Here is a 10,541-nt window from a genome sequence, read left to right on the forward strand (position 1 = left end):
TCTGAAATCTGATTTACAGATTTATCATTACCAGGTCTGAAGTGATGAAACCTAAAATCAGCCCAGAATTAATGGATAAATTATTAAATTAAATGGCTTTACTCAAATGGTTTCTTTTAAATTAAAATATACTATACTATTAAATGAAATAATATTTCATTTTTTTTGCACAAATCTCTTCATAGGAAATGAAAGCAGAACTTTTAAAAGAGTAACTTCTGCTTTCATTTCCTATGAAGAGATTTGTGCAAAAAAAGGCAAATTGTCCAGTTCTTCAAAAAGAACATAACCATGCAACTCTCAGTGTTATACATCTTTACTTGGGTATTGATATTCTGCTGCAGAATTCAAGCATTGTCAATTGAAGGTGAGTTTTTTTTATTGATAATATTACTATTACATTACATAATATTATTATTATATATGCCGTGATATATTAGTAAAGTGTTTCCAGCTTTTAAAATTAGATTCAAGTCATGTAACTGCCCATAAATCTTATAGTACACAATAATCAGGTTAATAAAAATTATGATATTATTATTATTATTATTATTATTATTATTATTATTATTATTATTAATAATAATAATAATAATAATAACACAATAATAATAAAACATGCATGTTGAACATGTACAATCGTTTATGTAATAATTTGTCAGGATTAAAGTAAAAACAGGAAGTGAAACTAATTTGCAAGCTGCAGGTGTGCTTCAGTAACAGTGTTCTTTAAGAACTGAGGCACAGGATTCAACTGAACTCAAGGTCTGTTACATAAAATTCTTCTAATGTCAGGCCAAAAGTCAGGAACAGACAACCAATTCATAAAAGTGTAAACTAAATATTATTACCCAATCCTTCTGCAGGGTACTTTAAACAGCAACATGACAGATAAATGTGTTAGTAAAAGCTTTGCTCTGCCACAGTTGTTCTAGATAACACTCTTTGTTTTGAAAAGCTCAGCGTGGAGCTGATGTGACACTGAGCTGCAAGGTGTCTGACATCCCAGAACGCTCCATTGTGCAATGGGAACGAAATGAAGTTCCTATTCTTGACAGCACACTGTTCTACAACAGGACAGCTTACATCATTTTACACAACGTCGACCAACGCAGTCAGGGGGAATACCACTGCATACTGAAATCCCAGGGAAAGAAAGAAATTTATAAGACTCAAACACTGGTAGTGTCAGAATGTAAGTATATTGTTTAAATATGAGCAATTTATTTATTTTTATACTCATATTTCACTTGTGTATTATTGAAATAGAATAGTAAGTCTGTAAAATTTTCAATTAAAAAAACTTTCTTTTACTTCATACATTTTTATCTGTTAAAACCTTAAAAATACTAATTTTAAGTCACAAAAGTCTAAACTTCTTTTGTCCAGCCAAAGACTGCATTTCATTTGTCCATATAATGTTCATCTGTTGGTGGTCAGCTGTGAGGTGAAATCACTGGTACAGGGGGTTAGAAAACCAAAACTTAATTTACAAACCATTTTCTACAAGATTCTTTATAAACACCAAAAGAGTTTTCGCTCCCTCACATGATGAACTTGTGTTAATGCATCTGGTGTGAATGAAGTTGCATGTCCATCGCAACTTTGCAGCAGCTTTCTAATTCAGCCATTAGAAGGCCTTCTATACATACCTTGTTTGTTGATTGCATACTTAAACACATTCTTGCTAAAAAAAAAGAGTGAGACACCTTGTACTATTGCGATCTATGTGCATTTGAGGATTGTTGAGCCACCAGATGGAAGTGTGGAACTGCGCACTCTTGACCCTACCTTATTAAAACATTTCAATATGCTGGTGTTAACAATGGGATAAAATATCTCCTTGTCATGGACTCCAGGAGGTGGAGGTACACACTGGAGAGAAGGGGAATGAAAGTCAGTAAAAGTAAGACAGAGTACATGTGTGTGAATGAGAGGGAGGGCAGTGGAGTGGTGTGGTTGCAGGGAGAAGAGGTGGAGAAGGTGGAGGAGTTCAGGTACCTGGGGTCAACAGTGCAGAGTAATGGAAAGTGTGTTAGAGAAGTGAAGAAAAGAGTGCAGGCAGGGTGGAGTGGGTGGAGAAGAGTGATAGCAGGAGTGATTTGTGATAGAAGAGGATCTGCAAAAGTGAAAGGGAAAGTTTATAGGACTGTGGTGTGACCTGCGATGTTGTATGGTTTAGAGACAGTGGCATTGAGTAAAAGACAGGAGGTGGAGCTGGAGGTAGCAGATCTGAAGATGTTGAGGTTTTCGTTGGGAGTGACGAGGATGGACAAGATTAGAAATGAGTTTATTAGAGGGACAGCTCATGTAGGACGTTTTGGGAACAAGGTGAGGGAGGCGAGATTGAGATGGTTTGGACATGTGCAGAGGAGGGACATGGGGTATATCAGTAGGAGAATGCTGAGGATGGAGCCACCAGAAGAAGGAAAAGAGGAAGACCAAGGAGGAGGTTTATGGATGTGGTGAGGGAAGACATGCAGGTAGTCAGGTTGAAAGAGGCAGATGTAGAGGACAGAGTAGTATGGATATTCCCTGTGGCGACCCCTAGCAGGAGCAGCCAAAAGAAGATGAAGAAGAAGTTTTATATAGGTTTTTACATGAAAACATGACATTAACTGAACTTCATGATTCATGAATTCATTTTTTCTTCTGTTTTTAGTATTTGTTGTATTTAAAAAACAAACTCAACCAAAATTGTTTGCATTTTTTTACACTACCTTTTAGACTGTGTTCTCTAAATTACATAAAAAATACTTTAAATTGCATAAGATGTTGACATATTAGTTATGCTTTTTGAAAGGTGTAGGCAATTTTCTAATTAAAATCTTTTTGCCTGATAAGATTCACTATGCTATGTAAATACATCTGAAATTAAACTCATGTCCTGTGGTGTAGGTCATAAATATTAGTTGGCAATAAAGGTTAAGAAAATACTTAAAAGTGTCTTCTGTGCTTGATGTCTTTCTAGATGCACAAAGTAAAAAGTATATTCTATACAGAGAATGCTCCAATAGTAGTAGTTTATTCCTCATCTGCAAGTCCAAAACATCTTACCACAGAGTAGCATGGATCCGGGTGCTAAACAAAACAAAAGAAGTAATGATAGCTGCAGAAAAAGAAAAAAATCTAACAGTACATGAAGCGATTGTACCGGGGGAACATTCATCCAAATTCTACAATGGAAATGATTTCGTCTTTCATATCTCACCTGTGAAATTCAATTACAGTGGAGCATACCGATGCCTTGTTGATAACAAGAACACCTATTCATCCATAATGCTCCACACTGTAAGAGGTTTGTAACCTTTATGTACACTTTTTCAGTAGTATAAAATACTGTTATCTCTTTATTCTGACACACATGAATCACAGTTTTTGCAGAGCCCGATGTTCTAATCAGGAATCAGTCAGTGCTTCTTACCTGTGAAGTGTCAGACATTACAGAGAATGTTATTCTGGCTTGGCTGAGGATGGAGGGAAACATGGCAATGCTAATAAAACAGGGAGTCCTGACACGAAAAGACAAAAAGAGAGAAGTCAGTGTAAGTCTGAACCGTGTCTATGAGGACCAGCTTTTCTACCAATGTGCTGTGTTTAGTGAAAACAAACTCAGAGCTCTGGCCCCAATAAAGCTCCACCTTGTGCAGTCATTAAGAGAAGGGCCTCAATCAGCTATACCAAAACATACCACAGTTCCCACCAGACATGGTAATGCTCTTTTATGTGTGTTCATTAAAGCAGCAGTATTAGGTTAATTGTGATTTTCTTTTTTTATTCATGTACAATTTGGTTTGTATGCAAAGCAATTACAGGAAACACTGTGGAAGAGAACATTGACACCCAGACTTTACTCGTTGCTGTGTTCACTTTGTTCGGGTTTATGGTGGTTGTCCTTGGAGCGCTGGTGTTTTACAGACGAAGAAAATCTTCCACAGGTAACCTCACTTATGTACCACTCCTATCGATAACAGGTTTAATAAAATTTTTTCCAAATCTATGTTCAGATTTTACATTTTAGCTCTATTGATGTATTGATGCAATGAGAATGTTTAATTAGGTGCAAGCAATATTTAGTCAGGAGAGCTTAAAATAATTGTAATTAAAGGTATCCAGTCAGGACTCCACCTGCCACGCCCCCTTCGGCCCCCTTCGGCGTGTCAGGTGCTTTCTCGGGTTCCGCGCCGCCAAGCGCGGCTTTCGCCTCCCGTTCATCGCATAACATTTAACAACAAAAGGCATATGTGCACTAACTAACAGCACAGATTCACCAGTATACAATACAACACCTGTAGCAGCTGTAAGCCTTGATTTTTCCGCCACTTCCGCGAGTTCTTCTGGCGGCTGCACCGAGATAACCGACGTTAAATGGCAAATTTTTCCCCCTTGTGCTCGAGATATCAGGGTTCAGCGACATAAAAAACATAACCGATAAAAAATGCTTAGAAAAAGCGAGAATTTGGCGGTTCCATTTCAAAAACGTCGACTTAATAGGGTTGTTGAGGTAACCAAGGGCGAGATAACCGGGTTCCACTGTATTAACTAATGAATCTATGTACACTCACTAGAAGTAACCAAATGTGGGGGTTTAGTTTTATCCAACATTAAATGTGTTATAACAGCCAACTTTTGTATAAGTGAAATAAAAACTAAAGTAAAAAAAGAAAGAAAATCTGTAAAAACAATAAATTGTTGCACATGTTTTCACACAATGTAGAATGTGATTGTGGTGAGAATGTAGCAAATCATTTTTTGACACTTTCTATGATGAGAAGATTGATTAAATTTGCCAAACCTTCACACCTACCCCAACTTCTACAGTACACCCCCCACCCCATCTCACTAACAAATTTTTTCATCAACAGAAGAACACTGCAAGTCATCTTGTCCTATAATTTCACCACCTGCCAATTGTGCCCTCCCCTTCACTGCCTTATCTCTACTATCATTAATATCTCCATAAAATCTGCTTGTGTTCCTGCAATGTGCACAGAGAGCTAGCGTTATTCCCATCCTCAACAAACCCACTCAGTGTGCCTTATATATCAGCAACTGGTATAGTTTCTTTCTTATCTTTCCAGAATTCTTGAACACATTTTCAATGATCAACTGTCTTTCTATTTCTCAAAGAACAACCTTCTATGATCTCAGCCACCCTGGCCTTAAAGTAGCACATCCAACAGAGACTGCCCTTTTGGCCGTCACTGAGAGGTTACATGCTGTTAGATCTGCCAAGCTGTGATCAGTCCTTATCCTCCATGACCTTTCCACAGCATTCGACACGGTCAACCACAAAACTCTTTTGTCCATCCATAAATTGATGGCACAGCTTTGCTGGCTGGTTTGCTTCCTACTTGGAAAGTCGGTCATATCAGGTGACATGGAGATGATCCACATCTGCTCCCACATACTTTCCACTGGTGTCCCACAAGGCTCAGTACTTCCTTATCCTGTCCTCTTGGCGATGTCATATTTTCACATCGATTTTTCCTATGCAGATGACAGTTAATTAATTCCTCCTACCGACACTTATGTTTCCACTTGGACCTTAGCATGTCTGGCAGACATCTCATTGTGGATGGCAGTTCATCAACTGTTGCTTAAGCCTAGTAAACCAAAATTGCTGTTTATCGTAGGTGATTTATCACTATGTCAAGGTCTTGTGACCTCTACAACACCTCTACAACTATCTGATCTTACTCTCAGTCACTACACACAACCTTGGGTTAACCATAGACAATTAACTGTCCTTTTTTCCCCCAACCACTGCTAATTTAACACACATCAGGAGAAATTTCTGTCCACAGAGGCCACTCAGGTGCTTGTTCAGTCCCTGACTGGTCCACTGAAACTTTTACCTGGCAGGTCTGCCTCTGAAAGACAGTCAACTTCTTTAACTGATCTGGAATTTAGCTGCACAAAGTTCTCCCACTCCATTCCACCAACTCCTACGCTCCCTCCACTGGCTTTCTGTAACTGCCTACACCAGAAACTCTCTTTCTAACTATGTTCTCTCCCAACAAAGTTTAAGACTGATGGAATTTTTAGTTTGTATCCTAATGAACCAGCATTAGAATGTATTTTTTGATTGTATATTGATTGATATGTATTTATTTTAAATGTATTTATCGAGTTATTGAGACTTCAAATCACTTCTGTAAGTCACTCTGGATAAAGGGTGTCAATGTACAATAATGTATGATTTTGTATCACAAGTTGTATACAAGCTGTCATTCTTTGTCTTTAGATGCCGGCATGGGAAAAGCAGAAGATAAAGATGAAGAGGTCCACTATGAAACCATTACCATTGTGGAACTTGATCATGGTAAAATTAGATACAGTGAAACCCCGTTGTACGAGCAACCTATAGTACGAGCAAACGGAGATACGAGCAACCTCGCTCGCAAAATTTTACCCTGTTTCACGAGCAAATTTTGAAGGCACTAGCAAACCCACGCTGCCGGTTCCCCGTTTTCGGCTGCTGGTTCCCCGTTTTCGGCGGAGGGTCGCATCAGTCGCTTAGTTGATGACGTATCTTTCGGTCGCTCTAGTTGTTCAGTGCAGCAAAAACTTAACTGTGGCAGCGGGGGCGTGGCCAAACGGCGGTTAGTGAATGGAGGGTGGGTCCAGGAGCAGATAGGCAGGGGATTGCCTCACCTGAAGTTAATGTGACCTAATGATTGTTCTCTCTTTTCAAGTGATCGGAGGGTGCATTTAAGGAGGAGAGCGTGTGTGTGTGTGTGTGTGCGCAAGAGACGTGCTGCGTGGGGCACTAAGCAGACCGACACAAAAAAAAAACAAATAAAAGTGGATGTGAAGCCTTTGCATCTGACCTGTTGTGGCGTTCCTTATTCCCGTATTCATACGCTCTCCCACAGTAACTTTTTTTAGTTTTATATTTTTATTTTACTAGAAATCTTGAAAAATGTCTCCCAAGAAAATCAGTGATGGTGCTGTGAAAACGAAAGTAAATATAATTACCATGGAAACCGAGGAGGTTATGAGCGTTTTGTGCATCTCACACTCGCAGTCAACCACTATCACATGAGTAAGTGTTAAATTGTGTTTATATTACGGTCATTTGCTGTCTATTTGTTTTTAAAAATAGGCTACAAATACTTTTTAAGTGCAGAAATAAGCGATTGGATGAGATCTCAAAACGGATTAAATCACTTTTACATTCATTCCTATGGGGAAAATCAGTTCGAACATATGAGCAAATGGACACACGAGCAATTTTCAAGAACGAATTATGCTCGTACAACGGGGTTTTACTGTATCAGTTTCTACTCTAAACTCTACTGTAAGCCATAAAGTTGTTTTGGTTTGTGACTACACCACTGCTGTTGTAATAAACTGTATAGTAGCTGCTATATAACTTACAGTAGTGTTTAAATGATCTTTGCAGGAGCTTGTGGGAATATTAAAAGGAACAAGGTAAGCAAAAAATTATATATTACCACCTAAGCTCTTGCAGTTTATACAGTGGCTCATAAAATGCTGTGCATGAGATGCACTGATATTTGTGGTTTAGTAACTGTGCCAATCATTGTGTCTCTATGTTTTGTCTTTTGTGTGATTGAAGCAGATACCAGACACCATTGATTCAGTCATTTACTCAACAATCAACTACTCAACAAACAAAAGTGAGGAGTTAGAAGGAAAATGTTAGCTGTAATATACAATGGAATTGGCAAACCTGCAAACTCCAGTTCTCACTCTGATCTGCTTTCTATTACAGAAATGTATATTATCCATATATCTTGTTTATGTTCAAATGAAATCCATCTAATACTTATCTGTAGCTGTATTCATTTAAAAGAAAATTTATAGTGACCACATCACTCTTGTGTTATGTATTTTATACAGCAGTTAGTTCCAGTCCACTAACATGATTGGTCAAGCAGCTTTCAAGGTGTGCTGATATTGTCTATAACTGCACCATAATGTTTCGCTGTGTGTTTCACTCTGCCTCCTCGTGCTCAAAACAAAAATTCAACTTCCACACACGAAACGATACTGTTGATCTAAAATATGAACGGTCCTCAGATGAAGATAAAAAAGCAGAATGGATTGTTTGAACAGGAATGTACAAATCAAAGTGAGCTAGGGTGACATGCTGTTGTGTAAATACAAAGCTTTTTGGGGATCTGTTACCACTAGTGTAGCACAAATAAACTAAAATTTCACCTTATTGTTAAATATCACTTACTCAATATAGATTGTTTCTAAAAAATCAATAATTAGAATAATACATTTTGTATTAATATCACAACAAAATAACAATATTGGCACATTTATGTTTACATAGCCCTTTTCCAAAGCAACTTATACTAATTTCAATTATACAAATGAACAGTTGAGGCCTTGCTCAAGGGCCCAGCAGTAGCAGTGGTGCTGGGATTTGAACTTACAACATCTCAATCAGAACTCCAACAATCCCTGCACTCCCCCCAACCCCCTCAGTATTGTAAATTGTTTTGTGCAGACTTAAGTTAATTCCAAACATGACCATTTCAGTTACAGGTTTTAAACACCTGCACATTTGTTGAAGGAGGTGAAGAATTTTTGGGCTTCTGATTGAAAGCTTGTGGGTTTAAATCCCAGAATCACCATGCTGCGTCTGGTAATGCTCAACCCTTAAGCAAGGTCTTTTACTCTTTACAACTGCCCAGCTGTATGAATGAGGTAATAAAAGTCACTCTAAAAAAAGGGCCGTCTTCCAAATGCCATAAATGTAAATGTTCTGTACTGTAGGTTTTTACTAATCTTTATATTCTTCATCATTTAATGCATTTTTAACCTGATTTCCTGCACTGTTTAACAAAGTCAACTCAGGAATCCTAGTTGCCTTTTTGAACAGGAATTCTGAAATTTTTGATTGCATCATTGAGCTTTTAGTTATAAAATGATTGGGCTTTGTGTCTGTCAGCTCTGTTAAATGAGGAAATACGTATATTCACTTTAAATTAGTTTTTACTTGTTACCCATTACCCACTTGCTACCCACTTGCTCCTCATTTATTAGTTTTGTGAGTTGCTCAAATTTAAAGTTGCTTAAGTTAGATCAGGACCTTAATGTAACCTACCTCCCCTGCTGTGTTAATTCTACTGACTATTTATCTATTCTCTGTGCACTCCTCATATACTGATGCACTGAACTTCAGATTTGATTTATTTGAGCAACCTAAAGAAAGCAGACAATGCAGTTTGTTTGAAATCTATAGTCTTTCGCTTGACTTCCAACCACAAGTTTAGTTATTCTACTAAAAACATTCTTGGATGAGTGTATTGTTAATAACAAAAAAAAAGAGAAGACCACACAGAAACCTTTTCTCTAGTAGTGTTTAATGTACAAGACTTTGTTGTGTTAATAGGGTCACAGTAGTGGGTCCAGTTTAATGGAATCTAGTAAATTAGTAATGGCTTAATTTCAGCGTAACATTATTGAATCTAGTTGCTATAGCTAGCTGAATGTGGAAGAACTTGTCCGAGGAAATGATGCCTGCGGGTGCAGATGTACTTTAACGTAGAAACAAAAGGACCAAGGCTGGGTGAAGAAATTGAGCTAATCAACGGCTGATTACCCCAGGGAGGGCAGTAGAGGACAAACAGTGTAGACGAGTTGGTAAATGATGATTAAAAAAACCTTCAATAAACCAAATTTAGGAAACAATACGGATTATCTGTGACATTGAATCTTTTGTTGACGTATAAATGTTTAATACATTTAAAGTTGACATCAATTTTTGGACGACTTAAACAATGCCCTTGAAATGGAATTTAAAGTGATTAAAAAATTTCTAAACAATACAGACCAGCATTAATTATGTATTATTTGTATTAACATATTAATAATGCAGAAAAGGCATAATAAGGATATTGGCTGTAATGACATAATAATGGACACTGGAGGGCGATATTGTTATTAAAATATTGTTTTGAAAGTGGCACCTTTCTTGGACTTTTAAGTGTTTACTGAATTTACTTAAAAGCTGATTGTGTATAATATGTAACATCCACTGTTTTAAATGATTATATGGCATATTTATTTCCTCGATAGAATAAACCGGCATAAACTGTTAACTATCTTTGCCTGAATTATTAGAATATCTGCATGCGCTTATGATGATATCAGTATATCATACCATATATTTTACCAAACACACACAGACACACAGACACACACACACACACACACACACACACACACACACACACACACACAATTACTTTATATTGGAATAATTATTAATACATCAAATTAATCAAAGGGTTATATCAAAGCCTTACCTCATCATCAGAAACGGCAAGGAAAACTTTAGCTATTTTAGTTTTCAAATAAAGGCTGCAGTTTTTGAAAAGGCAACATAAAATATCCATGGGGACCTCTCAAATATTGCCACAAGGTCAAGACTGTCAGATATTTTGGTCTTTATAGGGACATTTGGTGGAGACTAAACCATGTTTACACACACACACACACACACACACACACACACACACACTCCATATATTGTAAGCTGCATGGATGGTGTTATA

General features: G+C 37.4%; 1 protein-coding gene across 3 annotated transcripts; it reads left to right on the top strand.

The window, feature by feature from the left end:
- Positions 1 to 270: 270 nt before the first annotated feature.
- On the top strand, positions 271 to 10,069 carry LOC124383388. 3 transcript variants are annotated; one of them, XM_046845990.1, is made up of 8 exons: positions 271 to 367; positions 959 to 1,195; positions 2,972 to 3,298; positions 3,376 to 3,711; positions 3,807 to 3,938; positions 6,248 to 6,325; positions 7,409 to 7,437; positions 7,586 to 10,069. In XM_046845990.1, the coding sequence occupies exons 1-8, from the start codon at positions 292 to 294 to the stop codon at positions 7,670 to 7,672; spliced, it is 1,302 nt and encodes a 433-aa protein (XP_046701946.1). In that variant the 5' UTR covers positions 271 to 291; the 3' UTR covers positions 7,673 to 10,069. The 3 variants fall into 3 exon arrangements, with proteins under 3 accessions (XP_046701946.1, XP_046701947.1, XP_046701948.1); XM_046845991.1 differs by having other exon boundaries at positions 7,589 to 10,069; XM_046845992.1 differs by having other exon boundaries at positions 272 to 367; positions 964 to 1,195; positions 3,231 to 3,298.
- Positions 10,070 to 10,541: the final 472 nt, after the last annotated feature.

This window comes from Silurus meridionalis, chromosome 3 (assembly GCF_014805685.1).
Source record: "Silurus meridionalis isolate SWU-2019-XX chromosome 3, ASM1480568v1, whole genome shotgun sequence".
Classification (NCBI taxonomy): domain Eukaryota; kingdom Metazoa; phylum Chordata; class Actinopteri; order Siluriformes; family Siluridae; genus Silurus; species Silurus meridionalis.

What these genes read in the sequence shown, in the direction of transcription:
- LOC124383388 (XM_046845990.1), top strand. Translation starts at nt 292, where the DNA reads ATGCAACTCTCAGTGTTATACATCTTTACTTGGGTATTGATATTCTGC. An exon ending in AATGCTCCACACTGTAAGAG is followed by an intron (nt 3,299 to 3,375) that starts GTTTGTAACCTT and finishes CATGAATCACAG; the next exon opens with TTTTTGCAGAGCCCGATGTT. An exon ending in CACAGTTCCCACCAGACATG is followed by an intron (nt 3,712 to 3,806) that starts GTAATGCTCTTT and finishes TTGTATGCAAAG; the next exon opens with CAATTACAGGAAACACTGTG.